The sequence below is a fragment of the Calonectris borealis genome, chromosome 31, assembly GCF_964195595.1.
Source record: "Calonectris borealis chromosome 31, bCalBor7.hap1.2, whole genome shotgun sequence".
In the NCBI taxonomy this organism is placed as follows: Eukaryota; Metazoa; Chordata; class Aves; order Procellariiformes; family Procellariidae; genus Calonectris; species Calonectris borealis.
This window is the reverse complement of record NC_134342.1, coordinates 1,239,189-1,254,685: the sequence shown is the minus strand read 5'-3', so window position 1 is coordinate 1,254,685 and position 15,497 is coordinate 1,239,189. Positions and strand designations below refer to the sequence as shown.

General features: G+C 67.7%; 1 protein-coding gene across 3 annotated transcripts; it reads right to left on the bottom strand.

Annotated features, from left to right (window-relative positions):
* Nucleotides 1-527: 527 nt before the first annotated feature.
* On the bottom strand, nt 528-15,331 carry LOC142073842 (cAMP-dependent protein kinase catalytic subunit alpha-like). 3 transcript variants are annotated; one of them, XM_075134062.1, is made up of 10 exons: nt 15,228-15,331; nt 13,180-13,241; nt 12,102-12,230; nt 11,221-11,319; nt 10,365-10,447; nt 9,275-9,401; nt 8,145-8,240; nt 7,944-8,066; nt 5,379-5,543; nt 528-1,653 (listed from the first exon to the last, which is right to left on the bottom strand). In XM_075134062.1, exons 1-10 carry the CDS (start codon nt 15,271-15,273, stop codon nt 1,528-1,530), a joined length of 1,056 nt encoding a protein of 351 aa, XP_074990163.1. In that variant the 5' UTR covers nt 15,274-15,331; the 3' UTR covers nt 528-1,527. The 3 variants fall into 3 exon arrangements, with proteins under 3 accessions (XP_074990163.1, XP_074990164.1, XP_074990165.1); XM_075134063.1 differs by having other exon boundaries at nt 697-1,653; nt 5,379-5,483; XM_075134064.1 differs by lacking the exon at nt 7,944-8,066 and having other exon boundaries at nt 697-1,653.
* Nucleotides 15,332-15,497: the final 166 nt, after the last annotated feature.

Genomic DNA, 15,497 nt, shown 5'->3' with positions numbered 1-15,497 from the left:
GAGCCCCCCCAAACCTGAAGGGCCCCCCCAATTCCAAGGCCCCCACAAACCCCCATGGGGTCCCCCCAATTCGCTTGGACCCCCCCAATAAATAAAGGGCCCCCCTCAATATCAAGCCCCCCCAAACCCATGAGGTCCCCCCCCAAAACCCACAGGGCCTCCCCAAAACCCATGGGGTTCCCCCCACCTCCATGGGGGTCCCCAACCCCCCCCCAATTCCAAGGCCCCCCCAAACTCCCATGGGGTTCCCCCAATTTCCTTGGAGCCCGCTCTCCATTTACTTTGGAGCCCCCCCCAAACTCCCGGTGCCCCCCCAAAACCATGGCCCCCCCCCAACCCACAAGGCCCCTTCAATTCCATGGAGTCCCCCAAAATTTACAGAGCCCCCCCCATTTCCCTCTACCCCTCTCCCATCAATGCCCCCCCCCTTTAAGGGCCCCCCCCATATCAGTGGGGTCCCCCCCAAACACGGGGCCCCCCCACTTTCCTGTCCCCCCCGCCCCCCAAATTTTTAGAGCGGGATTTTTAAACAAAACTTTATTGGATTTGTCTCAAATATGTTTACAACAGAGCCCTGGGGGGGGCGGGGGGGGGTTGGGGACCCCCCCGCAGTTTTGGGGACACCCCCCCCCCCGTGTCACACACCCCCCCTCACGGGGAGTCCCCCTAGTCCTGCCCCCCCAGCCCCTCCCCCCCACCCCCTCGCGTTTTGGGGCTAAAACCGCAACAATCAGTTAAAACTGGGGGGAAGGGGGGGGGTGTTGAACCCCACCCCCCCTCCCCCGTTAAAAATAGGGGGGTCGGGGCCCCCCCGATGGGTAAAAGTAGGGGGCTGCCCCCCCCCCAGCACCCCCTGGGGGCAAAGAGCACCCCGGGGGGGGGGGGGGGAGGCAAATTTACCCCTAATTACCCCGGGGGGGGGGCAAATCCCCCCTTAATTACCCTGGGGGGGAGGCAAACCCCCCCCCAACAACCTGGGGGGCTCTGAATTGCCCCCCGGGGGGGTAAATACAACCTATATATTACCCCAGGGGCAGTAACCCACCCCACTCACCACCCGGGGGGGGGCAAACCCTCCCCCTATATTATCGGGGGGGGCAAGTGCACCCCAATATTCCCCTGGGGGGGGCAAATACAACCCCTGAATTACCCCGGGGGGGGGGGCAAAACTATCCCCCCAAATACCCCGGGGGGGGGCACAAATCTACCCCTTTATTTACCCTGGGGGGGCAAATCTACCCCCTTAATTACCCCGGGGGGGGGGCAAATGCAGCCCCTCAAGTACTCCAGGGTGGGGTCACCCCCAAAATTACCCCATAACGGGGGGGGGGCACCCCCAAATCCCCCCCCCCCCCCAGGGCAGGGGTTGGCAGCCCCGCTGCTCACCGGTGCGAGGTTGTCGCACCCCGGGGCGGGGGGCTGGGGTGTTTTACCCGCCCTGGGGTGGGTGGGGGGGGGGATCGTAGCCCCCCGAGGGGGGGTCTGGGGGGGCCCCCCCCCCGGGGTGTGGGGGCCCCCCCGTCCCCCCTAGAAGTCGGCGAACTCCTTGGCGCAGCGGTCGGTGAGGGAGACGCGGATCTCCTCCTCCTCGTACTCGTCGAAGTTGCTGGTGTCGCCGGGGCCTTTGCACTTGGGCACGAAGGGGGCTTCCACCTGGGGGGGGGGGGGGCCTCCATGGGACACCACCCCCCCCCCCAGAGCCCCCCCAAACTTATGGTGGTCCCCAGAGATACTCTGAGGAGGCCCTGCCGCCCCCAGGACCCCCGTGTCCCACCCCCCCCCCCCCCCCGAGATGCTCCTCGGAGCCCCATGGCCCCCCCGCCACCAAGAACCCTGTAGGGTCCCCAGGGCCCCTCCCAGGGCCCCCCCCCCAGCCCCCACGGCCCCTCCTAGGACCTTGTAGATCTCCCACGTCCCCTCGTAGATCCCTGTAGATCCCCCACGTCCCCTTCCAGGACCCCCATGTCCCCTAGGACCTCGTAGATCCCCCATGTCCCCTTGTAGGTCCCCATAGGTTCCCCATGTCCCCTAGGATCTCGTAGATCCCTGTGGATCCCTCATGTCCCCTCCTAGGACCTCGTAGATCCCCATAGATCCCCCACATCCCCTTCCAGGACCCCCATGTCCCCTAGGACCTCGTAGATCCCCCATGTCCCCTTGTAGGTCCCCACAGGTTCCCCATGTCCCCTAGGATCTCGTAGATCCCTGTGGATCCCTCATGTCCCCTCCTAGGACCTCGTAGATCCCCATAGATCCCCCACATCCCCTTCCAGGACCCCCATGTCTCCTAGGACCTCGTAGATGCCCTATGTCCCCTTGTAGGTCCCCATAGGTTCCCCATGCCCCCTGCCAGGACCCCCATGTCCCCTAGGACCTCGTAGATCCCTGTAGATCCCCCACGTCCCCTTCCAGGACCCCCATGTCCCCTAGGACCTCGTAGATCCCTGAAAAACCCCCATGTACCCTCCTAGGACCTTGTAGATCCCCATAGGTCCCCCACATCCCCTTCCAGGACCCCCATGTCCCCTAGGACCTCATAGATCCCTGTAGATCCCCCACGTCCCCTCCTAGGACCTCGAAGATCCCTAATATCCCTTTCTAGGGCCTCATAGATCCCCGTAGATCCCACATGTCCCTGCCTAGGACCCCCACAACCCCGCCCAGGACCCCCTAGGACCCCGTAAGCCTGCCCTGGGACCCCACAGACCCCCCCAGAACCCTCATGTCCCCTCCAAGGGCCTCCTAGATCCCTGTAGGTCCCCCATGTCCCCTCCTAGGACCCCCTAGGACCTCCTAGGACCTTCTAGATCCCCCCGTGTCCCCTCCTAGGACCCTGTAGACCCTTCCAGAACCCTCAGGCCTCCTCCTAGGACCTTCTAAATCCCCCCATGACCCCTCTCAGGACCACCTAGGACCCCGTAAGCCTGCCCTGGGACCCCACAGACCCCCCCAGAACCCTCATGTCCCCTCCAAGGGCCTCCTAGATCCCTATGGGTCCCCCATGTCCCCTCCTAGGACCCCCTAGGGCCCCTCCAGGACCCCCGTGTCCCCTCCCAGGACTCTGTAGACCCCTCCAGAACCCTCAGGCCTCCTCCTAGGACCTTCTAGATCCCCCCGTGTCCCCTCCCAGGACCCCCTGGGACCTCCCAGGACCTCCACGTCCCACCCCAGCACCACATAGGTTCCATAGGTCCCCCATGTCCCCTCCTAGGTCCCCCATGTCCCCTCCTAGGATCCCCGTGTCCCCTCCCAGGACCTCCACGTCCCACCCCAGCACCACATAGGTTCCATAGGTTCCCCATGTCCCCTCCTAGGACCCCGTAGATTCTTGCAGAACCCTCAGGCCTCCTCCTAGGACCTTCTAGATCCCCCCGTGTCCCCTCCCAGGACCCCCTAGGACCTCCCAGGACCTCCATGTCCCACCCCAGCACCACATAGGTTCCATAGGTCCCCCATGTCCCCTCCTAGGATCCCCATGTCCCCTCCCAGGACCCCATAGACTCTTGCAGAACCCTCAGGCCTCCTCCTAGGACCTTCTAGATCCCCCCATGTCCCCTCCCAGGACCCCCTAGGACCTCCCAGGACCTCCACATCCCACCCCAGCACCACATAGGTTTCCGTAGGTCCCCCATGTCCCCTCCTAGGACCCCCGTGTCCCCTCCCAGGACCTCCACGTCCCACCCCAGCACCACATAGGTTCCATAGGTTCCCCATGTCCCCTCCTAGCTCCTCCATGTCCCCTCCTAGGACCCCCGTGTCCCCTCCAAGGACCCCATAGACTCTTGCAGAACTCTCAGTCCTCCTCCTAGGACCTTGTAGATCCCCCCATGTCCCCTCCCAGGACCCCCATGTCCCCTCCCAGGACCCCCTAGGACCTCCCAGGACCTCCACGTCCCACCCCAGCACCACATAGGTTTCCGTAGGTCCCCCATGTCCCCTCCCAGGACCCCCATGTCCCCTCCCAGGACCCCATAGACTCTTGCAGAACCCTCAGGCCTCCACCTAGGACCTTCCAGATCCCCCCGTGGCCCCTCCCAGGACCTCCACGTCCCACCCCAGCACCACACAGGTTTCCGTAGGTCCCCCATGTCCCCTCCTAGGATCCCCATGTCCCCTCCCAGGACCTCCATGTCCCACCCCAGCACCACATAGGTTCCATAGGTCCCCCATGTCCCCTCCCAGGACCCCCATGTCCCCTCCCAGGACCCCATAGACTCTTGCAGAACCCTCAGGCCTCCTCCTAGGACCTTCTAGATCCCCCCGTGGCCCCTCCCAGGACCCCCTAGGACCTCCCAGGACCTCCACATCCCACCCCAGCACCACATAGGTTTCCATAGGTCCCCCATGTCCCCTCCTAGGTCCCCCATGTCCCCTCCTAGGACCCCCGTGTCCCCTCCCAGGACCCCCGTGTCCCCTCCCAGGACCCCATAGACTCTTGCAGAACCCTCAGGCCTCCTCCTAGGACCTTCTAGATCCCCCCGTGTCCCCTCCCAGGACCCCCTAGGACCTCCCAGGACCTCCACATCCCACCCCAGCACCACATAGGTTCCATAGGTCCCCCATGTCCCCTGCTAGCTCCCCCATGTCCCCTCCCAGGACCCCCGTGTCCCCTCCCAGGACCTCCACATCCCACCCCAGCACCACATAGGTTCCATAGGTCCCCCATGTCCCCTCCTAGCTCCCCCATGTCCCCTCCTAGGACCCCCGTGTCCCCTCCTAGGACCCCATAGACTCTTGCAGAACCCTCAGGCCTCCTCCTAGGACCTTGTAGATCCCCCCATGTCCCCTCCCAGGACCCCCTAGGACCTCCCAGGACCTCCACGTCCCACCCCAGCACCACATAGGTTTCCGTAGGTCCCCCATGTCCCCCCCTAGGTCCCCCGTGTCCCCTCCAAGGACCCCCATGTCCCCTCCCAGGACCCCATAGACTCTTGCAGAACCCTCAGGCCTCCTCCTAGGACCTTGTAGATCCCCCCATGTCCCCTCCCAGGACCCCCTAGGACCTCCCAGGACCTCCACGTCCCACCCCAGCACCACATAGGTTTCCGTAGGTCGCCCATGTCCCCCCCTAGGTCCCCCGTGTCCCCTCCAAGGACCCCCATGTCCCCTCCCAGGACCCCATAGACTCTTGCAGAACCCTCAGGCCTCCTCCTAGGACCTTCTAGATCCCCCCCCATGGCCCCTCCCAGGACCTCCACGTCCCACCCCAGCACCACATAGGTTCCGTAGGTCCCCCATGTCCCCTCCTAGGACCCCCGTGTCCCCTCCCAGGACCTCCACGTCCCACCCCAGCACCACATAGGTTCCATAGGTCCCCCATGTCCCCTCCTAGGACCCCCGCGTCCCCTCCCAGGCCCCCCCAGCGCCCCCCCGCCCACCTTGCGCTGGTAGATGGCGATCCAGTCGGTGGTGGAGAACCATTTGTGCCCTTTGATGTCGGCGACGCCGTTGCGGAGGTTCCCGAAGCGCTTGGTCAGGTCGACCTGGAGCAGGTTGCGCAGGAGGTCCTTCAGGTCCGAGCTGAAGTGCGAGGGGAACCGCACCTGCGGGCGCGGGGTCAGCCTGGGTCCCCAGCGCCGGGGGGGGGTGGGGGGGGGCCCGGGGGCCTGGGTTCCTGGGGGAGGGGGGCCTGGGTGCTTGGGGGCCTGGGTGGGGGGTTGTCCTGGGGGTGCCTGGGGATGCTCGGGGGGGGGATGCCTGGGTACCCACAGGGGAGGGTGGGGGGGTTCTGGGGGGGCCCCGACACCTGAGACCCCATTAGAGGGGGTGGGGGGTGTCCTGGGGGGACCCGGACGCCTGGGACCCCATTAGAGGGGGTGGGGGAGGGCCCCGGGGGCCTGGGTCCCTGGGGGAGGGGGGCCTGGGTGGTTGGGGGCCTGGGGGAGGGGGTGGGGGGGTGTTGAGGGGGCCCAGGTGCCTGGGGGTGCTCTATGGGGGGGGGGGATGCCTGGGTACCCACTCGGAAGGGTGGGGGGGTTCTGGGGGGGCCCCGACACCTGAGACCCCATTAGAGGGGGTGGGGGGTGTCCAGGGGGGCCCAGATGCCTGGGGGTGCTCTGGGGGGGGGGAGGATGCCTGGGTACCCACAGGGGAGGGTTGGGGGGGTTCCTGGGGGGTCCCAACGCCTGGGACCCCATTAGAGGGGGTGGGGGAGGGCCCCGGGGGCCTGGGTTCCTGGGGGAGGGGGGCCTGGGTGCTTGGGGGCCTGGGGGAGGGGGTGGGGGGGTGTCCTGGGGGCACCCAGATGCCTGGGGGTGCTCGGGGGGGGGGATGCCTGGGTACCCACAGGGGAGGGTGGGGGGGTTCTGGGGGGGCCCCGACACCTGAGACCCCATTAGAGGGGGTAGGGGGGTGTCCTGGGGGGGCCCGGACGCCTGGGACCCCATTAGCGGGGGTGGGGGGTGTCCTGGGGGGGCCCGGACACCTGGGACGCCATTAGAGGGGGTGGGGGGTGTCCTGGGGGGGCCCGGACACCTGGGACGCCATTAGAGGGGGTGGGGGGTGTCCTGGGGGGGCCCGGACACCTGGGACCCCATTAGCGGGGGGGGGGGAGGGGCCGGGGGCCTGGGTCCCTGGGGGAGGGGGGCCTGGGTGCTTGGGGGCCTGGGGGAGGGGGTGGAGGGGTGTTGAGGGGGCCCAGATGCCTGGGGGTGCTCTATGGGGGGGGGGATGCCTGGGTACCCACAGGGGAGGGTGGGGGGAGTTCCTGGGGGGGCCCCGATGCCTGGGACCTCATTAGAGGGGGTGGGGGGTGTCCTGGGGGGGCCCGGACACCTGGGACCCCATTAGAGGGGGTGGGGGAGGGCCCCAGGGGCCTGGGTCCCTGGGGGAGGGGGGCCTGGGTGCTTGGGGGCCTGGGGGAGGGGGTGGAGGGGTGTTGAGGGGGCCCAGATGCCTGGGGGTGCTCTATGGGGGGGGGGGGGTGACTGGGTACCCACTCGGGAGGGTGGGGGGGTGTCCTGGGGGGGCCCCGACACCTGAGACCCCATTAGAGGGGGTGGGGGGTGTCCGGGGGGGCCCGGACGCCTGGGTCCCCATTAGAGGGGGTGGGGGGTGTCCGGGGGGCGGGGGTGGACGCCTGGGTCCACTTTGGGATTGGGGACGGCCCAGCAAGGCCCCAGTGCCCGCCAGGCTCTCTCCCAGTGACACCAGTGCTCCCAGTCTCCGCCCAGATATCCCTGATTCCTCTCCCAGTCCCTGCCAGTGCCCCCAGGCTCTTTCCCAGTTTCCCCCATTGCACCCAGTCCCTTTCCAGTCCCCCACGTGCCTCTCCCAGTGTTCCCAGTCTTCCCAGCCCCCCAGTCCCTCTCCAAGGGCTCCCAATCCCTCTCCCAGTCCCCACCCATTACTCCCAGTCCCTCTCCCAGTACCCTCCAGTGCTCCCAGTCCTCTCAGACTCTCACCAGCTCCCCAGCCCCTCTCCCAGACTGCTCCAGTGCTCCCAGTCCTTCTCCCAGACCCCACCCATTACTCCCAGTTCCTTTAATCTCTCTCTCAGTCCCCCCCAGTGCTCCCAGTCCCTCTCCCAGTGCTCCCAATCCCTCTCCCAGTCTCCCCAGTGCTCCCAGTCTCTCTCCCAGTCCCCCCAGTGCTCCCAGTCCCTCTCCCAGTTTGCGTCAGTGATCCTAGTGCCTCTCCCAATCCATCTCCCAGTCCCCTGCCCGTGCTCCCAATTCCTCTCCCAGTCCCTCCAAGTCCTCCCAGATCCTCTCCCAGTCCCCCCAGTGCTCCCAGTCCCTCTCCCAGTTCCCCCAGTTCCTCTCCCTTCCCCTGCCACTCCAAGCCCCCCCAACAACCCCACTCCCCCAGCCCCCAAACCGCCCCCATAACCCCCCAGTGGAGCCCCCCACCCTCCCAAGGACCCCCCCAACCCCCTGGGGACCCCTCCAGCCCCCCCCCCCGAGCCAGGACCCCCCCCGGGGGGGGGCAGGACCCCCCCTCACCTTCCCCGAGACGATTTTCTCGTAGATCTGGATGGGCTGGTCGGCGAAAAAGGGGGGGTACCCGGCCGCCATCTCGTAGATGAGGACCCCCAGGGCCCACCAGTCCACAGCCTTATTGTACCCCTGGGGAAAATGAGGTGACAGGGGGGTCCCCCAAAACCTGGAGGGGGTCCCCAAGGGGGTTTAACATCCCCCCCTCACCTTGCTGAGGATGATTTCGGGTGCCAGGTACTCGGGGGTGCCGCACAGCGTCCAGGTCCGGCCCTTCACCCGCTTGGCGAAGCCGAAATCTGTCACCTGGGGGGGGGGGACACGGGGACAGGGACCCCCACCGGTGGAGGGGGGGTCAGGGTTAGGGTGGGTGGGGGGCGATGGGGTGTTTGGGGGGCTGTGGGGTGGCCCCAAGGGGATTGGGGAGGATTTGGGTGGTTAGGGGGGGATTTGGAGGGGATTAAGGTGTATCTGGGGGGGGAAGGGGGTTTTGGGGTGTGTTTGGGTAACTTGGAGGGGCTGTGGGGTGCCCTGGGGGGTTACTTGGGGGGATTAAGGGCTATTGGAGAGGGGACAAGGGGGTTTTGGGGTGTATTCGGGGTATTTTGGGTAACTTGGGGGGGCTTTGGGGTGCCCTGGGGGATTATTTGGGGGATTAAGGGCTATTGGAAGGTGGGACAAGAGGGTTTTGGGGTGTATTTGGGGCATTTTGGGTAATTTGGGGGGGCTTTGGGGTGCCCTGGGGGGTTATTTGGGGGGGATTAAAGCCTATTGGAGGGGGAACAAGAGGGTTTTGGGGTGTATTTGGGGGTTTGGGGTACCTCGATGTAGCCCTGCTGGTCGACGAGCAGCTTTGGAGGAGGTTGGGGGCAGTGGGGGGTATTGGAGGGGTGTGGGGAGTTTTGAGGGGCGCAGGGGAGTATCGGGGGGGCACAGGGGGGTATTTTGGGGTGCAGGGGGGTGTTTTGGGGTGCAGGGGGGTGTTTTGGGGTACCTCGATGTAGCCCTGCTGGTCGATGAGCAGCTTTGGAGGAGGTTGGGGGCAGTGGGGGGTATTGGAGGGGTGTGGGGAGTTTTGAGGGGCGCAGGGGAGTCTCGGGGGGGCACAGGGGGGTGTTTTGGGGTACAGGGAGGTGTTTTGGGGTGCAGGGGGGTGTTTTGGGGTACCTCGATGTAGCTCTGCTGGTCGATGAGCAGCTTTGGAGGAGGTTGGGGGCAGTGGGGGGTATTGGAGGGGTGTGGGGAGTTTTGAGGGGCGCAGGGGAGTCTCGGGGGGGCACAGGGGGGTATTTTGGGGTGCAGGGGGGTGTTTTGGGGTGCAGGGGGGTGTTTTGGGGTACCTCGATGTAGCCCTGCTGGTCGATGAGCAGGTTTTCGGGTTTCAGGTCGCGGTAGATGAGGTCGAGCGCGTGCAGGTACTCGAAGGTCAGCACGATTTGGGCCGCGTAGAAGCGGGCGTGGGGCTCGCTGGGGGGGGCGGGGGGGCTGAGACCCCCCCCACAGCACCCCAGGACCCTTCTGAGACCCCCCACCCACCCCTGGAAACCCACAAGGGACCCCTTGGGAACCCCTGGAGACCCCCCAGCTCCCCCCCAAGACCCTTTCTAAGACCATCTTGGACTCCCTGTCACCCCCACAATCCCCAGAGACCCCCCAGAATCCCCCCGAGACCCTTTCTGAGACCCCCCCAAACCCCACAAGACCTCCCCCAGACCCCCAAGATCCTTCCTAAGACCCTTTGGGACCCCCGCAACCCCCAGAGACACCCCTGAGACCCCCCCCTTCCCCCCAGATACCCCCCAGGACCCTGACAACCCCCAGAAGTCCCCAGGGACCCCCCCCAAGAGACCCCTTAAACCCCCCAAGACCCTTCCTGGGTCCCCCACAACCCCCCAGGGAACCCCCAGAAGTCCTCAAGGACCCCCCAGACACCCCATGGGACCTCTCCAATCCCCCCTGAGAACCCCCAGGGAACACTCAGAGACCCCCAAGACCCCTCCTGGGACCCCCAAAACCCTTCCTGGGACCCCCAAAATCCCCACAACCCCCCCCGGGAACCCCCAGAAGTCCTCAAGGACCCCCCAGACACCCCATGGGACCTCTCCAATCCCCCCTGAGAACCCCCAGGGAACGCTCAGAGACGCCCAGGACCCCTCCTGGGACCCCCAAAACCCCCCAAAACCCTTTCTGGGACCCCCAAAATCCCCACAACCCCCCAGGGAACCCCCAGAAGTCCACAAGAACCACCCAGAGACCTCTCAGACCTCCCAGGAACCCCTCAGAGACCCCCAAGACCCTCCTTGGAACCCCTCAAACCCCCCCAAAGACCCTTCCTGGGACCCCTACAATCCCCAGAACCCTCCCGGGAACCCCCAGAAGTCCTCAAGGACCCCCCAGACACCCCACGGGACCCCCCAGACTGCTGCTCACCTGAAGCGGCCGATGCGGCGGAGGTGGGAGAACATCTCCCCCCCCGGGATGTACTCCATCACCATGTACAGGTTGGAGTTGTCCTGCCGGAGGGGGACGGGGGACGTCCACGGGGGACAGGGGACACCTTGGGGACAGCCCGGGGGGGACAGGGGACATCCAAGGGGGAGGGGGGACATTCTGGGGACCACCCAAGGGGGATGGGGGATACCCCAGGGACCACCTGAGGGGGACGGGGGACACCCCAAGGGGACAGTGGGCATCTAAAGGGGATGGGGGACACCATGGGGACAGCCAGAGGGTGATGTGGGACACCCTGGGGACCACCTGAGGGGGACAGGGGATACCTCAGGGGGACAGGGGACACCTTGAGGACAGCCTGAGGGTGATGGGGGACACCCAAGGGGAATGGGGGACACCCTAGGGACCACCCAAGGGAGACAGGGGATACCTCAGGGGGACAGGGGACACCTTGAGGACAGCCTGAGGGTGATGGGGGACACCCAAGGGGAATGGGGGACACCCTGGGGACCACCCAAGGGGGACAGGGGACACCCCAAGGACATCCCAACTGGACACCTTGGGGGGATGGAGGACCCTCCACAGACGTAGGGACACCCCGGGGGTGATGAGGGGACACCCCGGCAGGACAGGGGACACTCTGGGGGGGACGGGACCATCTGGGGGAGACGGGGACACCATGGGGGGACAAGCTGGGGGTGATGGGGACCATCTGGGGGTGATGGGGACCACCCTGAGGCCATGGGGACATCCTGGGGGTGATGGGGACCACCCTGGGGCCCTGGGGACACCCTGGAGACCACCCCGGGAGGGTGACGGTGACCTCGGTCCCCACCTTGAAGGAGTACTCGAGGCGGACGAGGAAGGGGAAGGTGACAGCCTGCAGGATCCGCTTCTCGTTCAGCGTGTGCTCGATCTGCTTCAGCTTCACCACCTGCGGGGACACCCTGTCACCCTTGGGGACACCCTGTGTCACGTCCCCCCCCTCCTGGGGACGGCCAGGACACCCCTGGGGACAGCCTGTCCCACTGGGCTGGGAAGAGCGGGGACACCAGCGTGTCCCTCCCACCAATGCTGGGGACACTGGGGTCCTCTTAGGACCAAGGACATTGAGGTCCCACCATGTTGGGGACACCAGGGACACCCCCCACCACCTTGGGGACACCAGGGACACCCCCTGTGACTGAGAACACCAAAGTTCCATCTCACATTAGGGACATTGGGGACACTGAAGTGACCCCAGACCCAATGCCACCAGCGTCCCACCTCACACCGGGGACACCAACGTCCCCTCCTCCACGTTGGGGACACCAGTGTCCCTCCAGGACCAAAGACACCAGCGTCCCCCCACCCTGGGGACACCAACGTCCCCCCAGACCCGATGACACCAGCGTCCCCCCACCCTGGGGACACCAACGTCCCCCCAGACCCGATGACACCAGCGTCCCCCCACCCTGGGGACACCAACGTCCCCCCAGACCCGATGACACCAGCGTCCCCCCACCCTGGGGACACCAACGTCCCCCCAGACCCGATGACACCAGCGTCCCCCCACCCTGGGGACACCAACGTCCCCCCAGACCCGATGACACCAGCATCCCCCCACCCTGGGGACACCAAAGTCCCCCCATAGCTGCCACCACCGGTCCCCCCCCGATGCCAGGGGGTGGCCAGGTGCCACCGCAGTCCCCCCCCCGATGTCCCCGTCCCTGTCACCTTCTGCTTATCGAGGATCTTCATGGCGTAGTGGTGGCCCGTGTCCCTGTGCCGCACCAGCATGACGCGCCCGAAGGAGCCCGTCCCCAGCGTGCGGATGCGCTCGAACTGCTCCAGGCTGGCCGTGTTCTGGGGACGGGGACACGGCAGTGTCACCCCCCCGGGGTGGCAGCGTGTCCCCCCCCCCCCCCCCCCCCCCGGGGTCCCTGGGGCTCTAGAGGGGCACTGAGGGCTCCCGGACCCGCCTGGGGGACGTGGGACTGTCCCAAAGGGGACATGGGACACCCCCAAGGGACCCTGAGTGATGGGGGAGACATGGGACCCCCCCCAAGGGACCCTGAGTGATGGGGGGGGACAGGGGACACCCCCAAGGGACATGGGACACCCCCAAAGGGACCCTGAGTGATGGGGGGGGACAGGGGACACCCCCAAGGGACATGGGACACCCCCAAAGGGACCCTGAGTGATGGGGGGGGACAGGGGACACCCCAAAGGGATTTGGGACCCCCCCAAAGGGATCCTGAGTGATGGCAGGGGACATGGGACCCCCCCAAAGGGACCCTGAGTGATGGGAGGGGACATGGGACCCCCCAAAGGGACCCTGAGTGATGGCAGGGGACATGGGACCCCCCCAAAGGGACCCTGAGTGATGGGAGGGGACATGGGACCCCCCAAAGGGACCCTGAGTGATGGCAGGGGACATGGGACCCCCCCAAAGGGACCCTGAGTGATGGCAGGGGACATGGGACCCCCCCCAAAGGGACATGGGACCCCCCCAAAGGGACCCTGAGTGATGGAGGGGACAGGGGACCCCCCAAAGGGACCTGGGACCCCCCCAAAGGGACCCTGAGTGATGGAGGGGACAACCTGGACCACCCCGAGGGGACAAGGGACCCCCCCAAACCTTCTGAGAAGGACACAGGACCCCCACCAGTCCCCTGGCAGGGGACATACCCCCCCCACCCCCGAGGATATGAGGGACCCCCCCAGCCACCCAGGAGGGGACACAGGACCCCCCTCGTTCTTTGGGGGGGACAGGGGACCCCCGGGAGGGGACACGGGGGGGACACACACGTACCTGGGCTGGGTTCTCCCATTTTTTGAGAAAATCCTCCTTGGCCCGGGCCAAAAACTCCTTCACTGGGGGGGGGGGGGGGCATGGGGGAGGGACACGGGGGGGTGTCAGCACCAACCCCCCCCCCAAACACCCCCCAAACCCCCCACAGCCCCCCCTGCCGGGGGACCCAGGCATCCGAGCCCCCCCAAACCCTCAGAGCCCCCCCCGTGCCCCCCCCCTCACCGTCCTCCATGCCGCGGACCCAGGCGTCCGGGAGCTGCCGCCGGGCGATGACCCCGGGGGGGGACAGACTTTGTCCCCAGGGGCACACGTGGCCCACGCTGGGGTCGGCCCCCCCCTCCCCGCCCCTCCCAGTATGGCCCAGTAAGGCCTGAACCTCCCAGTAACCACGGGAGGGGCAAATAACACCCCCCCGCTTCCAACAGGGGAAACTGAGGCAGGGAGGAGCCGAGCGGCCAGGCGTCTGGAGCAACCTCCCCCCCAAACCAGGTAAGCCCCCACTTGGGGACCCCCCCAAACACCCCAGGGGTCGGTGGGGGGGGCCCAGGTGTCCGAGAAGGCCAAGGGGGACCCCTTTGCCCTCCCCACTCAGTCAGGGTTGACCCTGGGGGGGCCCCTCCTGACCCCCCCTTCTGGGGTCCCCCTGACCCGGGCTGTTCCCGGGGGGGTCTCCCCGGTCACGGCCCCCCCCAGCCCCCCCGTAGCGGAGGAGCCGCCCCAGCAGCAGCCCCCACAGCAGCGCCTGCACCCACAGCTGGAAGGGGGGGTCCCAGCCCCACCCCGCCCCCCCGGGGGCCATCGTCACCCTCAGTGGCCCCTCAGGGCCCCAACCCTCGAGCGGGGCTGGGGTCCCAATGTCCCCCTCCGGGGTCCCCCAATAACCCCCCCAGGTACCCCAATATCCCCCCAAAACCCCCCCCGGTTCCCCCAATACCCCCTCAGTGTCCCCTCAGTCCCTCCCAGGTCCCCCTAAACCCTGGGTCCCCCCCAGCCCCCCCTCCTTGCTCCCTCCGCACCCCCTGGTGTCCCCTTGGTCCCCCCCGGCCACACGGGTGCCCCCACCCGTGTCCCCTCTCCCCCGGTACCGCCTGCGTCCCCCCAGCTATTGTTCACGGAGCCCCTGGGGAAATGGGGGGGGGTCGGGTCTGCACCAGCCACACCCCATCTGCCCCCCCTTCCCCCATCACATCCCCTCTAGGACCCAGGGGACACCCCAGCTCCGCACCTGCTAAAGCCCCGCCCCTTCCCCGCAGGCCCCGCCTCAATCCCCATAGCAACGCCCAGCTTGTCCCACCCCTTCCCCTAAGCCCCGCCACATCCCCATGGCAACGCCGTCATGCCCCGCCCCTTCTCCCGGGCGCCCCCTCCTGTCCCCATGACAACCCCCAGCGCCCCGCCCCTTCCCCCCCAAAGCCCTGCCCTGTCCCCACGGCAACCCTGCGCAGGCTCCGCCCCTTCCTCCAGGCCCCGCCCCTGCCCCAATGGCAACCCCACGTGCCCTGCCCCGGTCCCCAGGGCCTGCCCCTGTTCCCACGGCAACCACGCAGGCTCCGCCCCTTCCCTCAAGCCCCACCCCCGCGCTCCCCCCCACGCTCCCCGCTCTGGGCGGGGGGAGACACCCCCGGGATCCTCCCCCCATTCCGGGGGGGGATGGGACAAGCGGCCCCTTCCCCCCCCCCGCGACGCCCTGCCGCCCCCCGGACCCCTCTGACCCCCCCGGGACCCCCGGACTCCCCCGCTCCCCCAAACACACCCCGGGCCAACCGGCCCCGGAGCCCCCCTGCAGCCCCCCCTGCCCGGTGCGAGCCCCCCCGGCTGTTCCGGAGCCCCCCCTCCGGTTAGGCCAGCACCCCCCCGCGCCGTGCTTAGCCGCGTGCCCCCCCGGCCCGGTTCCCCCGGTCCCGGTCCAGCTCACTCCGACCCCCTCAGGCCCGGCCCGGTTCTCCTCAGCCGAGCCCGGTCCCGGCTCCCCCCGCCCCGGTTCGCCCCAGCCGGGCCCAGCTCCCCCCGGCCAGGCCCGGTCCCCGGTCCCCGGTCCGCCTGCTCACCGCTCTCCAGCTCCCCGCCCTTCTTGGCGGCGGCGGCGTTGCCCATGTCGGGCCCCGTCGGCTCCGCGCTCGGCCCGGCCCGGCCGCCCGCTCCCGGCGGCCCGCCCCGCCCCGCCCCCCGCTGCCCATTGGTCGCACCGCTCAGTCGCCGCCGTCCTATTGGTCGCCCCAGCACTGCCGCCCGCCCCACCGCCGCCATTGGGCCCTGCCGCCTCTGCGGCGCCGCCCCTCTATTGGCCGGGGAAGCCGTCCTTCCGGCGCTCGGCCCGC

Excerpts from the sequence above, each read along its gene's own strand:
- LOC142073842 (XM_075134062.1), bottom strand. The coding sequence starts at position 15,273 with ATGGGCAACGCCGCCGCCGCCAAGAAGGGCGGGGAGCTGGAGAGCG. Across the intron at positions 8,067-8,144 it reads CCGAAATCATCCTCAGCAAG|GGGTACAATAAGGCTGTGGA; the intron begins GTGAGGGGGGGA and ends CATTTTCCCCAG. Across the intron at positions 1,654-5,378 it reads TCGCCATCTACCAGCGCAAG|GTGGAAGCCCCCTTCGTGCC; the intron begins GTGGGCGGGGGG and ends CCCCCCCCCCAG.